A 23,546-nucleotide genomic window follows, 5' to 3' on the forward strand; every position below is an offset into this window, starting at 1 on the left:
GGACGGTTTACTCTACACTGTTTCAAGATTTATCCTCCCCTTCCTTCTTGTTATTCTCATTCACTTAAGACAGTATAGAGAATAACTCACCACCAGTTAAAGAATATCTATCACACAGTGTTCTTTCCGGGGCTTTTCAGATTGAAACAAAAGGCTAAAACCCACACTTTAAGCTTTGAATTACACTCTTTATATAGAAAAGCAACATTCACAGGCAGAAATGTTTAGAAGTTCATGGAATAGAATTCACCGCTGCGAAGTTATCTGATAGGCCTCTGGGAAAGACGCCAGCTTCAGGGCTAATTGCATTCAGCAAGATAAAACAGGCAATGAGTCATAGGGTATACAATTCAGTTCACTCCATTCTGACAGGCAGGTAGCTTCAGGCAGATGACTTTACAGAGCAGAAATCAGATATTTTCAGAGAGCATTTTCTGGAACCCCAAATCTAACACAGCGTCCATGAAATCAACATTGAAACTCCATCCAGAATTACCCATAATCCTTCTCTTTTATACCTACTGGGAGTGGTCAGCAGAACCCCTAGAGTTAAAGCTACAAACGACTTCCTTTTACCCTACAAGTATTGTTGTCTGCTTTGTAACCTCCTGAATCAAACATCTAAGAGTGGCTCATCCACTCTAATTTCCCCTTCATCCTCTGACTCAGACCAATCCCGCATTGACATATCTGCCACCTCTGGTGGTTCCTTGGGCTCATCTAGGTCTATTTCTCCATCACTCTCACTCTGTGTCACCTGGCAACCACACTGGCCCAGGGTATCCAGAGGGGGCTGGCTCATCCTCCTGAGAATCTATCATTACCAGAGGTGGACGAAGAGCACTCACAACACATGGGTCTTAATGAAACTATGTAGAAGCTTTTCTGTTTTGTCATACTGTTTTACCTAAGAGTTTTCAATTCCTTAGGGATCCAAATGACAGCCATTTTGTTGTTGATGTTGACAGCCAGATAAAATTTAATGGAGAATTGTTAACGTGGGAAACAGAGGTAAATATCTCAATGGTTTTTGTGCAATACTGAAATGATACACAAAGGTACTGTATTTCCAAGTAAAACAGGATATCCTATATGTTTACAATTCAGGAAATCACTTTTGTTTTTATTGATAGAGGGAACTCCAAAGAGCCAAACTGGTTGCTGCTGTAAGGAATGGGGAGGCAAATGCTAATTTACATTTTGGTTTTACATTCAGGCTAATTGGAAACATAGTCAGGCCAATTATTCAACCTCTCTTCTGCTAGGTAATGTTTTTCTTTTAAAAAATAAACAAAAGATAGAAGCTGGAAACTGAGCCCAGAATAGAAATGTGGTTCGTTCTCCCGAGGCCTCAAATAATTGACTGAAATGCAAAGGGATCTGAAAATGAAATGCAGGAATAATTGAGACAGAAATTATGTTTCAGGAAGTCATCTTGTGGTATGACGAGAGCCTTATATTTAAATGTGCCTAACTTTTCAGAAAAATAGAAAAATAAGGGTGCTTGGAATGATTTGGGAAGGCTATGGAAGGTCCTAGAAAGCATCCTCAAAAATTTGTTGTTCTTAATAGGGAATTTGTGAGTGGACATATCCATCATGGCTATTTTGTGATAGCATCTAAATATAATCTCAAATTATCATCTGGGCATACGGGGAAGCAGTTGAAATATATTTTAATATTTGCACATATGATTATTGCAATTATAATGTAACTCTATATATTTTTCTTTAAACAATTGCATATTTAATTTGTCCTTATTTATACTGCAGAAGCATAGCTTTGACCTGTAAGGAACACATTTCTTACAAAATAAAGTTTGTAACACACATAAACCGTGGAATAACCCCCCCACCCCCGAAAGAAGGATTAATATATGCAGTGTTTATTTTAAAAGCAGTATAGCTTTATCTTACATAAAGAAGCATTCTATTTTAAATGTTTAACTAAGGGCACAATTTCATCATTTAGAGCAGAATTATTTCCCAGTTATACCTTCAAAGTTAATTAACTTCACTACATCATTCAATTGGTCTTAAGACTTTTTAAAAACAACATATTTATAAAAATCACAATCAACAACTGAGGGAAAAATGAGTACCCTCTCTCCCTTGTACAAACTCTTAGCATCTTCATTTCATCTCATTCTACATTTTATCAATGGTTACCAACAGGATACTGAAGTAATCCGTAAGGTTTAGTTGCCAACCAGTGTTCACTGATTACCACAATGAAGCTTTCCTATATTCAGTAGAATCCAGATTGTACAGTTTAGGCAGTATGAGGACAGGAAGAATTGGAAGGTATAGTGCACACCTTAATAGGGATGTCCAATACAGTGCAATTCCTTAGAGAGCAAGTATGCTCTCTCTCTCTCTATTCCTTCCTATTTTTTAGTCTACTTCAGGTCTAATGATTTTGGTTAATGGTTTATTGGCCCAAGCATGAAGCTTTTATACTCTATTCCCCAACTAGAACTACTATTAACATATAAAGTAAATGTTTTTGTAGTTATAATGGGAAAATCATTTTTTAAATTTTTTATTACAGGATTGCATATACTGCTTATTCACCAGAATATTAAAAAGTACAAGAGAAAGGAAAAATCACAACGCCTATGTTTGTTCTGATAAGCCAATACCAGAATTGATTTGTGTCAGTTAAGTCTAGGGAAGTCGAGCATTGAATTAAAAAAAAAGCTAATGAAAACATAACCAAAACAAGGCAATAGTTTGCTGAGCCTATTATCATATTACTTAGAAGAGCCCATGGCCATCTGTTTGGAGACGTAACTTTTATTTTTTCTGTCTTTTGAAATTATACAATTTTTTTTTGCAAAAGTTAATATATTGTTGCAAAATTTCCTCAAGTCTTATTTTACTTCTGCTTGTACAAACTGTCTAATAAAATCGACTCTCACAGATCGATCAATTTTTCTTTTGAAATCCAAACATGAGTTTGTTTTATCCCAAATTAATGAGGATATAGGGGGAAATTAATATATATATGTTTTCTTAGATTTTCACGGGTATATGTATGTAGATTGTTCTGAGTTCGGGTTTTGCCCCGTGTAATATTTTGAATGTCTATGCGACGTTTCGGTGAAATCACATTCACCATCATCAGGCTGAAGTTGTAAGGTTCGTGCTGCTGTAAATATATATAAATATATATACTGTAACTATATTTACAGCAGCATGAAGCTTACAACTTCAGCCTGATGATGGTGAATGTGATTTCACCGAAACGTTGCATAGACATTCAAAATATTACACGGGGCAAAACCCGAACTCAGAACAATCTACATATATACATATACAGTATATAATTATATATATATATATATATATATATATTTCATTCACTCACACACACATATAAAATATCACTTGTTAAATATATACAGTATAAGTCCATTCAGAAGCAATTTTACACCCCATCATTTTCAGTGAAAAAATTAAGCATGCATTGTTTTTTCTCACTGAAATAACTGAGATGGCAAAAGGTGTAAGCAGGCTTCTACCATGTTCTTTTAATATTTGATTGCAGTTCAGCCAAATGCATGAGAACACTGGTTAAAAAGCCATGCTTTCAATATACATCTAAATTGATAAATCTGCAAAATAAAAATGCATAAACCAATTGTCGTTAAGCCAACAATCAACACTACCAGCATGTGAAATTAAATACTGTGTATATATATATATATATATATATATATATATATATATATATATATATATATATATATATATATATATATATAATGTATTTCACATGAAGGCTCTTCTTTCATCTTGATAAATAAATACATTTAAGGAAATCAGTCTGCATTTTAAAAAGCCTGCCCTTCGGTGGGATGACCTCCAGATGGCTGGTCTACAGTTGGAGGCTGTTAAGCTGAATTGGAGATATGTACAGTTTGAGTCTGTCCCTTGCTGATTTGAGGAGGTAGAATTGTATCTTGGCTAATGCGAAACTGCTGGCTAGGTTCATGGGCCACCTGCAGATGCGGTGTTCCTGTGGCTATTTGAAGCACATCTGCTTGATTCTGATTGGCGTGGAGATGTTCCAGAGCTTCTTTGGACAGCGTGATGACATGCATTTGTTCAGTCTGGGGAGAATCCATTGGGTCACTCACAATGCTGATATTCTGAATCTGGTCTGTGGGTTCTGTTTGGCCCGAAAGAAGCAGGTTCTGCAGCTGCTGTGATGGCTGAGTGAGAAGAGTAAGGCTGCCTGTGTGCTCTGCCATCACATTTTGGGAATCATCTGAAGTGACAACGCTAATGCCTTGATTATGGCTGGGCACAAAGTTTATGTTGTGCACTGAATCTGTCACCAACAGCTGAATCTCCTGGGCTCCAGAGGTAGAAAGTTGGTACTGCTGCAGCTGAAGAATGCTCCTGACATCCTCTGTGATGTTGCTGTTGGATGCAGCGTTGGCTTCCTGTAGCTGTTTCTCTTTGATATGAATTTTCAAATGAGATTTCAAATTGTCCAAACGTGCAAACTGCACACAACACTCTGAACAGGAGAAAGGTTTTTTGCCGGTGTGCAAGATACAATGTCTCCTTTTGGCGCTGGAATCGGAAAAGGATTTTCCACAAATACTACATGAATATGGCTTTTCTCCCCTGAAACAGAAGACATCTGGTTTGATCACATATGTCCATATTTTGTGAAGCACAGATGTTATTAAAAACCCAAAGCATTATTCAAGTATCACAGCATTAAAACTGAATGGAAGATGGATTCGCTCTTTCTCCCTTCCTATGAAGTATTTATTTTTATTTATTTGTATCCTGCCTTTATTATTTTTATAAGTAAGACAGCAAATACAGTGTTCCCTCGATTTTCGCGGGTTCGAACTTCGCGAAATGTCTATACCACGGTTTAAAAAAAATATTAATTAAAAAAATACTTCGCAGGTTTTTCCCCTATACCACGGTTTTTCCCGCCCGATGACGTCATATGTCATCACCAAACTTTCGTCTGCCTTTAATAAATATTTTTTTAATAAACTTTAATAAATAAACATGGTGAGTAATAATCTAAATGGTTGCTAAGGGAATGGGAAATTGTAATTTAGGGGTTTAAAGTGTTACGGGAAGGCTTGTGATACTGTTCATAGCCAAAAATAGTGTATTTACTTCCGCATCTCTACTTCGCGGAAATTCGACTTTCGCGGGCGGTCTTGGAACGCATCCCCCGCGAAAATCGAGGGAACACTGTATATCCAACACACCTTCCTCTTCCTATTTTCCTCACATAAGTGATGTATAAGTCAATGGTAGCCATCTTACTTTTTAAAAATCATGCAGTATAAATCATTACTGTATGATAGAATGAAACTCTCTGAAATGATGCCTCAACATGGTTGGTGGTTAGTTGCCAATCTCAAAACTACTGAGCAGGAGCACAGATATATGGAAAGACAACTGAGCACGTCTAAACTTATTGTACCCTTGCCATTTATACTGCAGTAGCCATGTTTAGATTCTATTCTTGTTCCAATACGTATACACCATAGAATAACAGTAAACATATTATTAGAAGGCTCCTCAACCATATGTTGAGGCAACAGGTGGATATGTCTGTCATTAAGATGACATGGCAATACTTTACTTTTCATTTTGGGGTATGTAGTTGATTTACATTGGTGAAACTGAGGTAATAAGTGACAAGATATTAACACAGAACATAAGAAAAATTCCAGAGCGTCACATTGTTTTCTCTAACTCTATAGATTCCTATCCCTTTACTATTGAGCTTTCGGGATTGTCAGCTTTCTCTGTTTTTATAAACAGATGCCCCATTAAAAAAAAATAAAAATTCAAAGCTTTTTAAAAATACATGACTATCCATTTCTAATGTACATTACAGTGGTTCCTCTACTTACGAACTTAATTAGTTCCATGATCAGGTTCTTAAGTAGAAAAGTTTGTAAGAAGAAGCAATTTTTCCCATAGGAATCAATGTAAAAGCAAATAATGTGTGCGATTGGGGAAACCACAGGGAGGGTGGAGGCCCTGTTTCCTCCCAGGAGATTCCTAGAGAGGCCCCACAGAGGCTTCTCCCTGCCTTTTCCCCGCCTTTTCCGGCCCTGTTTCCTCCCAGGTGATTCCTAGAGAGGCCCCACGGAGGCTTCACCCCGCCTTTTCCGGCCCTGTTTCCTCCCGGGAGATTCCTAGAAAGGCCCCACGGAAGCTTCTCCCCACCTTTTCTGGCCCTGTTTCCTCCCAGGAGATTCCTAGAGAGGCCCCACCGAGGCTTCTCCCTGCCTTTTCCAGTTACAGTTTCGGAGGGTCAGATTCCGGTTCTTATGTAGAAAAGTTCCTAAGGAGAGGCATTCTTAGGTAGAGGTACCACTGTATACTCTCAATCTGTAATGCCAAACTTCTGTTTACCAAAACTTTCAAGAAGATAATTTAAAACTGTATGCCTTGTTTCATCTATAATGAGACAAACCAGAGTTCAATTAAAGCAGGATCTAATAGAGGTCACTGGGCTTTTTTTTTTTTGGACAATATATATTCAATAATGGGATAGTTCTCATTAGCTTTGGGCTAAAGACTGAGTACAATGTGCACCAATGATTAAAAATAATTTGTTGAAATATTCACAATGGTGTAGACCAACAGGCCAAATGCATACCTGGGCAAGCTAGTAATGCGGCCCAACAAGAACATAAACTTTTAATATCATGTGATTTTATATTATAAAACTATGTTATATATTTTATAGGAGGCTGAAGACAATTTCGCTTCACTCAATGAGGCCCAGGTAAACAAAAATGTTGTATACCCATGGTGCAGGCAATTAAAATCATTAGTATGTAAGTATGGGGGTGAACTTTTTCAGCATCGAGTGCCCAAATCGAAACATGTGTGTGCATGGGGCTGGTCTTCTGGTTTCTGGTGCAATCATAAGCACTGGCCATCTAGTCTTTGCGCATGCCGGAAACCCGAAGACCAGGTGCACATGGGCGCCAGCCACCAGGTCTTCTGGTTTCTGGGGCTCTGACACACATGGAAATCAGCTGGTCTTCTGGTTTCCAGTGCTTGCATTTGCACTGGCCATCTGGTCTTTGCGCATGCCGGAAACCCGAAGACCAGGTGCACATGGGCGCCAGCCACTAGGTCTTCTGGTTTCTGGGGCTCTGACACACATGAAAATCAGCTGGTCTTCTGGTTTCTGGTGCTTGCATTTGCACTGGCCATCTGGTCTTTGCGCATGCCGGAAACCCGAAGACCAGGTGCACATGAGCGCTAGCCACCTGGTCTTCAGGTTTCTGGGGTTCTGGCACACATTAAAATCAGCTGTCTTCTGGTTTCTGGTGCACGCATGTGCACTGGCCAGCTGATTTTCGCATACACCAGAAACCCAAAGACCAGGAGCGCATGCGCACTGGTCAGATGGTCTTCAGGTTTCTGGGGCTCCAGCACACATGAAAATCAGCTGACCAGTATGCATGCACGGACCAGAAACCAGAAGAGCAACTGGCGAAAGCACACAAGCCCATAGAGAGGGCTCTGCATTCCACCTCTGGCAGACGTGCCATAGGTTCGTCACCATGGGTATACAACATAACATGACCTGAGTTTACAAACTATGATCTGTAATTGCAGCAGACAATAAAACTGAATTGATAGCCCCATTCAAAATATTTCCTATAAACTGCTTTCCTTGCAAAATCAAAAGGAAAAAAAAGGGAAGGAGATACCTGTGAATTCTGATATGTGTCTGAAGAGAACTTTTTGCTGTAAATGACTTGCCACAGATTTCACAAGTAAATGGCTTTTCACCTATAAAAAATTGCTGATTAGTATAGTACGTAATTATCTCTTATTGAAAGAACAGTTAAGAGAGTTTGACTTATAAATAGAGTCTAATGAATGTAAAAACCAAATCTCATGCTAATTCATAGCTTTTAGGGTAAATAGATATGAACATACCTAGGGTAACTGAGATATGAACATACAAGAAAATACTGAGAAAAAATTGGAGGACAATGTTTTTCTCTTCAGTCATCTTTAAATACTCTTACCCTAAAAAAAATAGGGGGGGGGAGAGATTATGAAATCTATTTTCATATTTTAATGTAAAATTATACACAAAATGGATAATATTGATTTTATTTCTTTTTAGTAATCTGCTCATGGTTTTCAGCCATAATCATTTGCCCTCTGAAAAAAAAGCAGTAGTTCTGTTTCCTATCAGCCAAAATTTCTCAAACAGTAGCAGCAGTTTGAGTGTGGAGACCAATTATTTAAAGGTAATAAATTGGCCTTCACTAAATATACTGAAGTATCTGTCAATTTAGATTCCTGCGCTGAATAAATAATTGAAATCAGCAGTAAGATTCCCACACTGGGCTGCAAAACTCGAGGACTGCCTAATATGGCAGCTATAATATATAATAATATAATAATAATATAGTATTGATTCAGCACGACAGATACATTGTTAAAAATTAGAATCCATTATAAGCTTATATATTACAGTGATCCCTCGATTTTCGCGATCTCAATCTTCGCGAAACGCTATATCGCGATTTTTCCACCCGATGACGTCACTCCTTTCCTTTCTCATCTTTCTTTCTCTCTCTCTTTCTCTATCTTGCTTCTTCCTCTCTCACACTCTCTTCCTCCCTCTCTCATCTCTTTCTTTCCTTCTCTCTCTCTCTCTTTCTCTATCTCTCCCCCTCTTGCTCTCGAGCGGCAAGCGAGCAGCCGGGCGGGCGGGTGAACGGGCAAGCGGCAAGCGAGCAGCCGGGCGGGCGGGTGAACGGGCAAGCGGCAAGCGAGCAGCCGGGCGGGCGGGTGAACGGGCAAGCGGCAAGCGAGCAGCCGGGTGGGCGGGTGAACGGGCAAGCGAGCAGCCGGCCGGGCGGGCGAACGGGCAAGCGGCAAGCGAGCGGCCGGCCGGGTGACGGGCAAGCGATCTTGGGGTTTCCCCTTTGCCTGGGCGGCGGGAAGACCCAGGGAAGGTTCCTTCGGCCGCCCAGCAGCTGATCTGCTCCGCAGCGCGGCAGCAGCGAGGACCCGAAGATGGGGTTTCCCCTTTGCCTGGGCAACGGGGAAACCCCATCTTCGGCTCCTCGCTGCTGCCGCGCTGCGGAGCAGATCAGCTGCTGGGCGGCCGAAGGAACCTTCCCTGGGTGCCGCCTGCCGCCCACGCAAACTCCACCATCTGCGCATGTGCGGCCATGAAAAAAAAGGGTGCGCATGCGCAGATGGTGTTTTTACTTCCGCAACCCTACATCGTGAAAAATCGATTATCGCGAGGGGTCTTGGAACGGAACCCTCGCGATACTCGAGGGATCACTGTATATACAGATGACTGCTGCTTAATTGGATGTTCCTAACCTAAATTATATATACTGTAAGAATTTTTGGCAGTAGAGAATAGAAAAACAGCATTACCTGTATGTGTTCTTAAATGTTTCTTTAATTGAGCTGTATCCATGAATTTACGATGACAGAGGATGCATTCTGGCAATGAATGGCCTGATTATGTAAAATGAAAAATAAAATTATTTTTACCAAATGTGTCTTCTTCATTTATAATTTTTATCTTAACATGTCGGTAGTTAATAATAATAAAATCATGAAGTTTACAACTGTAATACAACTGAAACCAAAGTAATGCCATAGTTGATGGAAGCATTATAGACAACATTCAGAAAATTAAAACAGGGGATAATAGCTCCATCAAATGATGGCGAACTTCTGTTTGCATGGTGGATTTTTCTACTTTCCTTTCACATGAATGAGGAATCTCTTATAGTAACTGATACTATTTGTATCAGCAGATTACTACTATTGCATGTGTCCCTATATTCTTCTAGTTGTTGTTCATCAGTACATTTGTAATTATACTTTTTCTGATATATATTTAAAGATGTATGGACTTCAACTCCCAGAATTTCCAGGATTGTGGGAATTGAAGTCCGCACATCTTCAAACGGCCAAGGTTGAGAAACACCAAACTAAACTATTACATTAATGAAACAAGCTTGTACTAGAAAACAATAATGCCAAAGTTAAGCAAACTGGTGGTCCAATTCATCACAGCAACTGTTCTACAAGCAACTCTATTTTTCTTGCTTCTTCATATGCAGGAATAATCTCTTTACTATATCTTCAATCATAATATCTTCAGAATGTTTAGCTAATTAATTAATTATTTGATTTTTTTTTAATGCCGCCCTTCTCCTTAGACTCAGAGCAGCTTAGAACATGTTAGCAATAGCACTTTTTAACAGAGCCAGCATATTGCCCCCACAATCTGGGTCCTCATTTTACCCACCTCGGAAGGATGGAAGGCTGAGTCAACCTTGAGCTGGTGATGATATTTGAACCGCTGACCTGCAGATCTAGCAGTCAGCTTTTAGTGGCCTGCAGTACTGCACTCTACCTGCTGAGCCACCTTGTCTCTTATGAATTTCTTCCTTTCAATTGTGCCTTTTCAGCAGAAAATATCCCCAACTCCTCAAACACAGAATATTTTAATTTTCTGTATTATCACATTACTCATATAATCATTCTGCAAAATGATCAGATGGAACCAACAATGTGCTGAAACATTTACAGAATGCATAGTAAACAAATATATACCTACTGGTTATGAATCAATAATTAAAAGTACAAGAAAACCTCAACATTTCCTCAGAACTTGTAGTATTTTCATTATACCTGTGTGAACTCTATAGTGACTTTTAAGTTGCCTTCTCTGGCTGAAGTATTTTCCACACTGGTCACAGGTAAAAGCCTTCTGACCTGAAAAAAAGAGGGGAAAACAGAGAAACTGTAGTTATATATTTGTACTTATGGTAATCTGAGCAGCCGTGAATTCACACCTAGTTATTCTGATCTTGCATAGCAACTCAACTGAAATATTCCAGAGTGCAGGGAATTCTGACAAGAACCCTGCCCATTACAAAGTAGGTCATCACCCAAAACCCTGTTCTCCGGACTGCCATGAAACCAAAGTGATTATTCTTAGTGGCAGGTAGGATGAATGGACTGATTGTATGTATGTATGTATGTATGTATGTATGTATGTATGTATGTATGTATGTATGTATGTATCTATCTATCTATCTATCTATCTATCTATCTATCTATCTATCTATCTATCTATCTATCAGATTTGTATGCCGCCCCTCTCCATAGACTCGGGGCGGCTAACAACAATAATAATACAATGTAAACAAATCTAATATTTAAGTTAATTTAAAAAAACCCCAATTTAAGAAACCAATCATACATACTGACATACCATGCATAAATTTTATAAGCCTAGGGGGAAGGGAAAGTCTCAATCCCCCTATGCCTGACAACAGAGGTGGGTTTTAAGGAGCTTACGAAAGGCAAGGAGGGTGGGGACAACTCTGATATCTGGGGGGAGTTGGTTCCAAAGGGTCGGGGCCGCCACAGAGAAGGCTCTCCCCCTGGGTCCTGCCAAACAACATTGTTTAGTTGACGGGACCTGGAGAAGGCCAACTCTGTGAGACCTAACTGGGATTCGTGCGGCAGCAGGCGGTCCCAGAGATATTCTGGTCCAGTGCCATAAAGGGCTTTATAGGTCATAACCAACATTTTGAATTGTGACCGGAAACTGATCGGCAACCAATGCAGACTGCTGAGTGTTGGTATAACATGGGCATATTTAGGAAAGCCCATGATAGCTCTTGCAGCTGCATTCTGCACGATCTGAAGTTTCCGAATACTTTTCAAAGGTAGTCCCATGTAGAGAGCATTACGGTAGTCAAGCCTCGAGGTGATGAGGGCATGAGTGACTGTGAGCAGTGACTCCCGGTCCAAATAGGGCCGCAACTGGTGCACCAGGCGAACCTGGGCAAACGCCCCCCTCGCCACAATGTCATTCAAAAAAACCATAGTAGCAAGTAGCAGCAGAACCCCAGGTCATCATTTCCAACTTTCTTTCCCAGATTCCGACAAAATAAATGGGAAAGCCGGCAGGAAGTTTATTTGATTTATTCAACTTCTATGCCGCCCAATCCTGAAGGACTCAGGGCAGCTTAAAAACAGTGATAAAAATACAATAAAATAGATACAAAAGATAAAAGAAGTCAAACATTTCTAAACTAAAACGTTATAAAACGAAAAAACCCATAAAGATAAAAACAGACACCATCATACACATGAACGCCGTTCATAACATTGGCCATCTAGAATGTAAAATTTATGGTCCCCAAACTTGCCGACACAGCCAGGTCTTTGTGGCCTTATGAAAGGCCAGCAGGGTGGGGGAGGGTGTGCGGACACTGGGTGGAAGCTGGTTCCAAAGAGCTGGGCAGCCACAGAAAAGGCTCTGGAAGGGCATTTTTGGCTTCCAGAGAGCTTCTGGGGGAATGGGGGAGGGCGTTTTTACCCTCCCCCAGCTCCAGGGAAGCCTTTGAAACCTGGGGAAGGTGAAATACGAGCGTACTGGGCCCACCAGAAGTTGGGAAACAGGTTTCTAGCCTCCAGAGGGCTTCTGGGGGGGGGGTTGGGGGAAGATGTTTTTGCCCTCCCAGGCATTGAATTATAGGTGTGGGCACACTCGCACATGCGCGATAGTGCACATGCATGCTCTTTTGGCATCGAGGGAAAAAAGGTTCGCCATCACTGTTGTAGGTCATCTAGTCCAATCCTTCACCCAAGCGGAAGACCATACACCATTTCTGACAGATGTCAGTCCAATCTCTTCTTAAAAGCTTCCAGTGATGAAGCCTGCACAACTTCTCAAGGCAAGCTGTTCCATTGGTTGATTGCTCTCACTGCCAGAAAAATTCTCCTTATTTCCAGATTGAATCTCTTTTTCTTGTTTGGTCTTTGGGTGCTTTGAAAAATAGCTTGACTCCTTCCTCTCTGTGGTAGCCCCTCAAATATTGGAACACTGCTATCATGTCTCCCCTGGTCCTTCTTTTCACTAGATTAGCCATGCCCAGTCCCGGCAATCCTTCATCATAGATTCCCTACTCAAGTAATATATGTAATTCAGGGACTATGAAGAATACAGGATTTACAGAAATAGAAGATATTGAAAAATGAAACATTTTCTCAGGACTATTTGATAGCACCTCCCATTTTATACCTGGATTTTCATTTACAAAATATTGCACAAGCAGATTTCTATTTACCACATTTCTGTAGTCACTACTACATTCTCATTACTTGTTTCTGTTAATAGATTTTGAAAGCATGTAGTAATCAGAAGGAGGAATTTTCCTTGTCTCATTCTTGGAACAAGAACGGCAGTAAGGCCTTAAATACCAGTGGATTATGAGTGCTATATCCAATGTACTTTTTTCAAAGGAAAACACACTGGGGACTTCTACCACAAATGTGAAATTGACATAGAATTTATTCCATGGGGAGAAACCAGGAGCTATAAAAAGCTTTCTATAACTGAATGAAAAGATCTAGTTTTATGGATTAATGCAGCCCCTACGAACTACAGAAGTGTAGCTTATATAAAAAAACAGACACTAAGGACAAAATATTGGGATCAGTTATAATTTCCAATTCCTAAAACGAGATCTCAGAAGTGTCAAAGATTCTGTTAGTGGAATAATGCAGGTATATTCATTCTAATCCAGCCAGGAATTCCAACCCCGACTTTACAATTTTAGCCTGGTGAATGGCTTTTGATCTTACCTGTATGAAGACTCATGTGCTCCAGGAGAGAATGTTTTGTGGTTAAAGCCTTATTGCAAACTGTGCAAGTATATGGCCGTTCCCCAGTGTGCATCCGTTCATGGACTTGGAGAGAGTGCTTCTGGGAAAAGCCTTTGCCACATTCACCACATTTGAATGGGCGCTCCCCTGAAAACAAAGGCATGGCATGGTGATGGGGAAACTGACATTTCAAGCAGATGGAGCAGTGCTTGAAATAATAACATGCATCGTTCAATTCAAATCGGAGAATAGAGTAATTTTTTAAAGTTAGTTTTCAATACTACTAGTTTGAAAACACTACAAAGGTTGATGGAAAAATAAGTGTTTATATAAAAGGGCAATTTTAACAATTTCTAGTAACACCCAATTTTCTTTATCTATATTGTGATGCCATTATTTATATAAATAACTGTAATCCATGAAGATACCTAATATTCTTCCCTTCTCTTATTTTTGCCGCAACAATCCTATAAGGTAGGTTAGGCTGAGAGAGGTTCACTTGCCCAAGTCACCCTGGTGGCTTTGTGCCTAAGTTGATACTAGAACTCCTGGTCTCCTGGTTTCTGTGATGGTATCTTAAACAACAAAACAAAAATGTTCATTTTTGAGGCTGTTTTGAAATGTAGAACCACGGGGATTCCTAATTTACCGCGCAGAACTCCATAAGCTAATTACTCATGTGAATCCATGAGTAGACGCGCAGAGATAAAGTCTCCCATCAGTCAAGCCTAACACTTGAAGACCAGGACAAATTCACTTTATTCTATGTAACAAAAGCTTTTCTGTCTGGTCTATGGTCTTGGAATTTCCTAGTGATCTCTCATTTAAATATTAAGTCTGACTTGCATCATTGTTTCAGGCTTATACATGGTTCACTAATTGCAGCCAATTACTATGTCATAACATATGGGCAAGCTCTTAAATTTTGCAGCCCTCTGAAAATATTCTATGTTATCATAAAGCAGACGATGGGAATAGTGGGTGGATAGTGGGTGGATAGGTGGGTAAGTAGGGAAGGGGGGTTGTCAAGTTTTTCAACCTTAAAAGTAAGACCTCGTTTGTTCAAGCACAAGAGAGGACAGGCACAGTGGCCCACTGGATTTACATTCATCTGTTGCAAGAAAAAAAATAAGATAATCCTGGAAAAATCACCGTCCTCAGAATTTTTCACCAGATTAAAGATCTAGGCTTTTATATATACAAATGCCTCAAAATCTAATGATTCCACATCAGTTGTGTTGTAAAACTTGGTATTAATTTCCATTGTATATTTATTTGTACAAGGATCCTGAATCTGATAAAACAATTCTTAAAAATGATATTTTAAGAGAGCCAGTTTGGTCTAGCAGTTAAGGTACTATGCCAGAAAGTAGGAGACTATGAGTTCTAATCCTGCTTTAGTGATGAAAGTCAGCTGAGTGATCTTGGGATAGTCACTCTCTTTCAGCCCAACCTCATGGCGTTGTTGCATGGAAAATAGGAAGAGGAAGGTATGTTGGATATATTTGCTGTCTTGAGTAGTGATGGGCGAACTGAACCCGCACAATTTGGGTCCGTATTGAATTTTGCGGTGTTCGGTATGCCGAACCCAAACCCGAATTTTTTTGAAACTTTGGGCAAAGTTCGGGGTCGCATTCGGCGTTCGGAGCTTTGACGTCACCGGCAGGTTGCTAAGGACGCCAAGGTGATCACTTCCTGGATTCCGCAGCGGTGTTGCAAGCAAAGGGCGGTCCTTTCACGTAAAAACAAACACATTTATTTTAACGTGAAAGGACTGCCCTTTGCTTGCAGCGGTGTCCTTTCACGTAAAAATAACAATGTTTATTTTTACGTGAAGACCTCCCTTTGAAGGCACTGGGGAATCCCTCCCTTGAAGAGATTCCGGGGGCAGAGCCTTGACGTCACCGGCAGGTTGCTAAGGACGCCAAGGTGATCACTTCCTGGATTCCATGGAATCCAGGAAGTGATCACCTTGGCGTCCTTAGCAACCTGCCAGTATATGTGATGTCAAAGTTCTGCCCCCGGAATCTCTTGGTGGGATTCCCCATTTGGGTTTGGCCGAATTTTGCGTAAAGTTCGTCCGAACCTGTCGCCCATCCCTAGTCTTGAGTTGTTTGTAAAAATAATAAAGGCAGGAATTCAAATAAATAAAAATAAATATTAGAGAAAATGAAGCTATATTAAATACTTACCGTGACTTCTCCATTTTGTATGGTAACTTAAACAAATACGGCCACTGAAGATTAGGCAGCTGATTTTTCAGGCACCATTGTTTGGGCAAGCTAGCAAATGTATTTTTTTTCTTCCAGCATTTTGGAAGGTGAAAAATGGGTGTTGATCATTCTGACCCGGATCTTCAAATATAAATCTTCTAATTTATATCATTGACAAGTTTTAATTTTTAAATAGAAATGTAAACATCATTATTGTTCAAACTAATAAATATTATATATGAAAGAATTGGGGAACAAATTCAAGGTGCTGGTTATCACATTTAAAGCCCTGTTATGGCACAAGGCCGGAATATATGAATTAACTTTTTTTTCCTTAGAGGGCATCTACTTGTCTCATTAGGTTGGACAGGGTGGGCATACTCCAGGCCTCCAGCCATTTGCCGGGATCTAGGGAACGAGCCTTTTCCATAGCTGCATTTGCCCCATGAAGGGCCATTCTCCTCTTTGTCTTCTGGAAAGCTGTTAAGATCAAACCTTCAGAAGTTGGGTCAGAATGGGAAGTGAGCTCAGAATTTGTGATGTTGAACATATAACAAGTGTTAATGGTGTTTTGGTGGTATGTAATTTTTAAAAAAACTTTTTGTATTTTATTACAGTACTTATATATCTGATAGTAAGCCATCTAGGTTATTTTATACTATAGGAGTGGCCATATATCCAATTCAATTTATTAGATTTGTATGCCGCCCCTCTCCGAAGACTCGGGGGGCCTCACAACAGTAATAAAACAATATTATAGCAAAACAAATCTAATATTAAAAGAAGCATATAAAACCCTATCATATTAAAAAGCAAACAGCACATACATACCAAACATAAATATAAAAAAAGCCTGGGGGAAAAGGTGTCTCAACTCCCCCATGCCTGGTGGTATAGATGGGTCTTGAGTAATTTACGGAAGCCAAGAAGGGTGGGGGCAGTTCTAATCTCCGGGGGGAGTTGATTCCAGAGGGCCGGGGCCGCCACAGAGAAGGATCTTCCCCTGGGGCCCGCCAAACGACATTGTTTAGTCGACGGGACCCGGAGAAGGCCAACTCTGTGGGACCTTATCGGTTGCTGGGATTTGTGCGGTAGCAGGCAGTTCCGAAGGTACTCTGGTCCACTGCCATGTAGAGCTTTAAAGGTCATAACCAACACTTTGAATTGTGACCAGAAACTGATTTATAATTTTTAAAAATAAACGATAAATGAAAGTTTAAATTTATTCATTTCCCCATCTGTTGATCATTTATACATTTATATTAATCGTTCCATCACAGTTTAATAACGGAATGTAGAGAGCCTGTAATATTTGGCCCTAAGATTGAAAAGAAAACTAACCTGTATGACTTCTTCGGTGTATAGCTAAAAAATGATTATACTTAAAGACTTTCCCACAGTCCTTGCACTCAACTTCAGAACCAGTACGTTTTCTTCTGCCATTGGCCCTTTTGGACAGCCCACCATCCTCTTCATCACCAATAAGTTTATAATCTTTTAACTTGATTGACCGCCGTATCCTACGTTTGCTGTAACGACTCTGAGTGACCTGTGTATTTTGGCACTTAGGATCATAGTTCTCATCCTTTTCTGTTGAGACACTCACCACAGCTTCTGTCCTACATATTTCTCTTCCCTCTCCACTTACAGGAAGGAGTTCATTGGTATTCCTGTCTTCTACCACAGTCTCCCACTTTATAAAATTTTGCTTATTGTGAACTGAGTTGTTCTCTTTTAATTGCACATCTTCGGTTGAAAGGGATTCCAGTTTTTCTTCCTGGATGTTCTTTACTTTCCTCGGTCTTCCACGCTTTCGCTTTGGTGGGTCTTCACTTTTCTTGTTCTTTGCTAAGACAGCTATTGTGGTTTCACTGTTAGAAATTCCAGATAACGTGTTTGTTAAGCTGCAGTTCGTCTCTTGCTCTGTATATGCTCTCACTAGATCGTTCACTTTGAGGAGGTGAGCAGTCGCTAAAATCTGTTCTATACTTTTTTCACTAGCTTGTAGGCAGCCTGTGTAAATAAATTCCAATAGCACCCCAAAAGCATCTGCCACCATCCCTTCCAGCATGTAGATCGACTGGCCAATCTCGCCCTCTTCAACGAACATCATGGAGAAATATTCACTGCTGGCAGCAAGTAATGCTTTATGGGCTCTAAAGTGAACATTTTCTACAATTAAAGTGATGTCACACAAAAAATCTTTTTTTCTCTGTTCCTCAAATTTAATCAGAATAGTGTCTCGGTGAACCTTGGAGTGGATTGCTATAAGTTTCTCTGAAGAATTAGATACAACTTCATCCATTATTGCTAAAGACAAAGGAAAAAAAAAGAAACTTAAGATTCAAAGTGCTCCAAGACTAATGGAAAATACTTATTTAAGTACAAAGGATATACGCTATTCTATTCGAATGGCACTACCCAGTGGTTCTCAACCTGGAGGTTGGGACCCCTTTGGGGGTCGAACGATCGTTTCACAGGGGTCGCCTAAGACCATGGGAAAAGACAAATTTCCCATAGTGTTAGGAGCTAAAGCTTCTATTCTGGCACCTTGGAACGTATTTTTACAATCCGACCAATCAAGCGTTTACAGCAGGGGTGTCCCTCTGACCTTCCTGCCAATCAGCTTAAAGCTCTGTTGGGAGAATTGTGTTAGACTTATGATTGGGAGTCACCACAACATGAGGAACTGTATTAAAGGGTTGCGGCATTAGAAAGGTTGAGAACCACTGTGACTACACAATGCCCCCAAACTGCCAAATTTTGGAGTTATTCAGGTTTGCCAATATAATTCTGAATTAAGCATCCTAAATAAGGGCCTCATTTAAATACCAAGTTTTAATAGTTATTTAATTATGTTAGTAATTAAATAGCTTTAAAAATAGGAAAAAAAATTGATACCAAAGTAGCAAAAAGAACCCTATTGAAAGGGGAAGGCAGTTGTTATGAATTTGCCACCTACTTTTTCTAATGCCTTACCCCTAGAAACTGTTTTGAAAAAGTGGGTGGGTAGGGACTCTCCAGAGAAACATGACCAACCAGCAGAGCCAGGTCTTTAGGCCCCTTCGAAAGGATTGGGACCAACCTCACATGGGGTGGGGGCAAGATACTGCAACAAAGAAGGCCCTCCTCCTCCTTACCCCTAAGTAAATTGGGATGCAAACCCTTTGGCTGAAATTTTAGCTCCACTTATTAATACAGGTATTTCTACACAGGCACACAGATGTACATATATGCACAAGAGGGTTTGCATTGGAGCTACCAGGAACAGAATACCATTCAAATTACACAACTTGAATGTAGCACAGTACATCTGTATGACAGTTTGACTTCTAATTAGCTGCCAATTATAAGTAGACCTCAGGACTTATTCCTAAGTATATATTTGTGAATAACAAGAAAGGGTTCTTTCAAATCAACAAAGGCAAAATTTAGATAGGAAAGTAAGTATTTTTTAAAGCATTATTGGAGCTAAGAAAAATAAAAATGTGATCTAGTGAGAAAGTATACACATTCAAGTTCATTTTAAAAAATTAGAAATCTCAAATTTAGCAGTGATGCAAATGAAACTTCCAAGACAGATATTGTCCAGATCTATTTTTTGTTCTTTTTAACACATGGGAATTATTACATTAATGTTCTGGTCAATAGGAAACTGGCCAGTGTTGCCACAATGTACAAAAAAACCCTCTCTTTGTTTTACTAGTGCAACTTTCCCCATGCTTGCTGTTTGCTTTTTCCACATATTTGGGAAAAGGTGTGGCTACTTTATTGTTTTGAAGTAAAGTACTTTATTCAGATTCTTGCCTATTACACAGTGATTCTTTCAAAGAATTTGCATAGAATTACTGGTCAGTACCACTGACATAAGAAATACTGTACAGTACTTATAATAATAATAATAATCTAAGGCCAAATGACCCCCAGACAGAAATCTCTGTATATATTTTCAACTAAATGCTGATGTAGCCACTTTTTCTACAACCACTTGAAAAATCCTTTACTGGGCCTGTCACAGAAGTATGTTTGTTTTCCAATATTTTTGAAAGTTTAAACTAAACAGGATATTTATAGGCTACTCATTCCATTAAGGCTTAGATAATGCGTATAGATTTGTGCCACATCTAACTTTGCCATAGAATCATATTTCTAACTGAGCAGTAATTTTCAATATTGATTTAATGCATTGTTTATTCTTCTGTGATTTGTACTACATTAGCTTAACTTGTTCTATCGGGATATTATTTTTCTTCTCAAGTTTTTAAATTTCACCTTTTTTTACATTTTTTAATGTACATTTTTATATTTTTAAAAAATTTAAAAGCGCCTTTTATTTCCTCCTGTTAAAATCCATAGACATTACAACCATTTATCACACTATAATCAATCATTTCTTCTGTAGCATCCTTTCCCTTCCAACTTAGATTCCATGCTGTACAATGTCATGCATACACGAATAATAAAAATAAATTTCTTTTTCGAGTATGAGACAATTCCTGTACTTTTTCCAAAGCTTTTGCAGAAGCAGAAGGAGGAGGAGGAGAAGAGGAGCCAATTAGAGAAAATAAGGGCAAAAAAAAAAAGATTGGTCTTTCTTTTTAAAAAAATTTAAAATTATTTTTAAATGAGTACACACATAACCCAGACAAACATACAACAAACATTTGGGGTATTTATAATCTCATTTCTGTCCGAAGTTGATATCGGATAAATATGCATAATGTGCAATCATAACATTAACAAAATAATGTATAAATAATGTATATATTTATAACTTATTTTGTTAATGTTATGATTGCACATTATGCATATTTATCCGATATCAACTTCGGACAGAAATGAGATTATAAATACCCCAAATGTTTGTTAATGTTATGATTGCACATTATGCATATTTATCGGATATCAACTTTGGACAGAATTGAGATTATAAATAAATACCCCAAATGTTTGTTGTATGTTTGTCTTGGTTATGTGTGTACTCATATATATAGATTTATACATTATTTTGTTAATGTTATGATTGCACACTATTTATATTAAAAGTACAGTTACTTCTATTATTAAACTACTAAGCTATATCTCTGTATAATTCATCATTTCTTTCTTTCAACCAGTTGTAAAATTTATTCCATATTTTGTAATAATCAAGAGTCCTCTTTCCCTTTCAATTTCCTTGTAAACATATCCATTTTTGCGCAATCTATTTTTTTTTAAAGTGAAGTGGGCATAAGAGGCAGCTCTGGCTTTGAGGGGGGAAAAAAGACTGGTTCTTTCAGAGCCAGAGATTCCCTTTGCTCTCCTATTTAAAACAAAAAGAGGAATCGAGCTTGCAAAGCAAGACAAGGCAGAGAGAGAGAATGAAATAACAGGGAAAGGGATGGAAAAAAAGATTATTTTCCCCCTCGCCAGAACTTTCCTTGCCTTTCACAAGCTGCGAGAGAAATTCAACAGGTGGATGCTTCCCCCCCCCCCCTTCATCTCAACCGACTGTAAAAATACGAGGTTTCGGGGTCGTGAATTTCTCCCTCTCCGACACTCATCGAGGACGTTCCGTCCTTCCGACGACCGTTGTTTACCAACCTTAACCCGTTTACCCAAAATAAGCACCGGTGGCGGTCTGAATGCAGCAGAAATCCCGTAAAATCCATCGAGAGACCCAGAGGAAGAGTTGCAACCCCCCAACCGCCTCTATCGCGCCGTGCGTCTAACACAACTGTCAACGGAAGACAAGGATCTTTCTCTGGATGACCTATTAGCCCTCCGGGCGGTGTGTGTGTGTGTTTGTATGGGTGGGGGCGGGGGGGGGAGTCAGCAAGGAAGCCGGACTCACCCTCGACTGCCAAAGCTGCAAACCCAGAGCTCCGCGACCAGGCAGTTGAAGTCAGCAAAAGGCATACGCCGGAAGCGGCAGGCGCATAGACCGGAAGTGAGGTCATAAAACGAGGGCGGGAATTAGGAGGGGAGAAGCTCGACAGGGGGCGGGGTGGAGTTCGGGCGCGGGAAGGTGGCGGGACGGGTGCGAGTTTGTTGCCCTTAAACGACAGGCGCGCGGGGTAGGGGAGGGGGGAGATGCTCTTCTGTCCCAAGCCGGGGTGGTTCTGGGGTTGGAGAATCCGGGGGTGCCTATTCTGATTTCCCAGCAGGGGAAGAATAGCCATAGCATTTAAAGCAATCCCCAAAGTGGATGAGGAGTGTGCATAAAGACCTCATGGTCCATCTAGTCTGCCCTTATAATATTTCCTGTATTTTATCTTAGGATGGTGTTATGCCGGGCTTTAAATCAGAAATGTAAATTCAAACACACACTCTTTTATAAAGTAAACAGAAATGCAGTTTATCCAAAATAAAGCTGTGCACATGCACTGAGTAAGACTGAAAGATCAGGAACAAAGCAAACAGGACATATCCTTCTCCAAACGGATAAACTCCCACAGGCGCTCTGCAATGCTGGTAATTTATCCAATCTCATTAACTTAATTGCCCCAGCCACAGGTGTTCTCCCTTATCTCTGACAATACCTGTGCAGTTGGTCCCTTCTAGCCCTGAGCCTGTGCACTTGGGCATCTATCCACCGATCCTCCTAGTCCGATGACCCACTAATGGGGTCATTAATTAATGGGCTGGCTGCATCCATCTCTCTATCTGATTCTTCTTCCCCAGCGTCTGAGCTTGGCAAGGAATCCTCACTGTCCGAAGCTGATGGCAGTAAGACAAGTCTCTGGGAACCTGAGGACTCTCCTAAGCCAACATCCAAATTCCCCGTTGCAGGAGCTGGCCCAGAGCCAGCCACAACAGGATGGATATATGTTTATCCCAGGCATGTTTAAATTCAGTTACTGTGGATTTACCAATCACGTCTGCTGGAAGTTTGTTCCAAGCATGTACTACTCTTTCAGTAAAATAATATTTTCTCACGTTACTTCTAATCTTTTCCCCAACTTTAGGATGTCCAATAGCAAATTTTGAAGACAGGCCATTGGGTATTAGGATGACAGGCGTGTAAGTACAAAAATATTTTTGGCACTAGGAATGGCAGACAGGTGGAGTCTGGGTGATTCACGATGGGGCATTTGTAACCGAAATGGTAGCAGTAAAGGACACTTCCATTTTTCCCATTTTAGGAGGAAACCCCCCCTCCTTAAAAGGGTTTCTAGATTGACATCATGTCCATTCAGGACATTTCACTGTTTTACTGAGGAAAATAAAATAAAAGAATAGATGCACAAGATAATTGCAAAGTGCTTCCCAACTGTTGACACGGAGATCTTTCGAAAAATTCTCACTTTGGTTTCTGAGTTGCACTTAAAATTTAATTCCCTAGGATACATTTGAACTGTCGATGACTTTTTGTCAAGTTTCTTCAGACGGGGTTTATTTTATTCCTGTTTATATTTACTAGATATATGGTCAAAGCAGTGGAAACTGCAGTTTCATGTTTCCAAATGTAAAATAATGCATTTGGGGAAAAGGAATCCTCAATCTGAGTATTGTATTGGCAGTTCTGTGTTAGCAAAAACTTCAGAAGGATTTAGGGGTAGTGATTTATGATAGTCTCAAAATGGGTGAATAATGCTGTCAGGCAATAGGGAAAGCAAGTAGAATACCTGATTGCATAGCTAGAGGTATAACGAGCAGGAAG

At 39.8% G+C, this 23,546-nt stretch overlaps 1 protein-coding gene across 2 annotated transcripts; it reads right to left on the minus strand.

Annotated features, from left to right (window-relative positions):
- Positions 1-3,749: 3,749 nt before the first annotated feature.
- On the minus strand, positions 3,750-21,817 carry ZBTB24 (zinc finger and BTB domain containing 24). 2 transcript variants are annotated; one of them, XM_070739413.1, is made up of 7 exons: positions 21,738-21,817; positions 17,246-18,214; positions 13,671-13,838; positions 10,701-10,784; positions 9,429-9,512; positions 7,727-7,808; positions 3,750-4,637 (listed from the first exon to the last, which is right to left on the minus strand). In XM_070739413.1, the coding sequence occupies exons 2-7, from the start codon at positions 18,207-18,209 to the stop codon at positions 3,896-3,898; spliced, it is 2,124 nt and encodes a 707-aa protein (XP_070595514.1). In that variant the 5' UTR covers positions 18,210-18,214; positions 21,738-21,817; the 3' UTR covers positions 3,750-3,895. The 2 variants fall into 2 exon arrangements, with proteins under 2 accessions (XP_070595514.1, XP_070595523.1); XM_070739422.1 differs by lacking the exon at positions 21,738-21,817 and adding an exon at positions 21,488-21,653.
- Between the last annotated feature and the right edge of the window lie 1,729 nt (positions 21,818-23,546).

Source organism: Erythrolamprus reginae, chromosome 1 (genome assembly GCF_031021105.1).
Source record: "Erythrolamprus reginae isolate rEryReg1 chromosome 1, rEryReg1.hap1, whole genome shotgun sequence".
NCBI lineage: Eukaryota > Metazoa > Chordata > Lepidosauria > Squamata > Dipsadidae > Erythrolamprus > Erythrolamprus reginae.

Bases quoted from the DNA above. Each gene is read 5' to 3' on its own strand.
- ZBTB24 (XM_070739413.1), bottom strand. From the start codon at position 18,209: ATGGATGAAGTTGTATCTAATTCTTCAGAGAAACTTATAGCAATCCAC. The intron at 9,513-10,700 runs GTATAATGAAAA...TTACATAATCAG, and splicing joins TCACTATAGAGTTCACACAG to GCCATTCATTGCCAGAATGC. The intron at 7,809-9,428 runs GTAATGCTGTTT...AATTTTTTATAG, and splicing joins ACATTTAAGAACACATACAG to GTGAAAAGCCATTTACTTGT.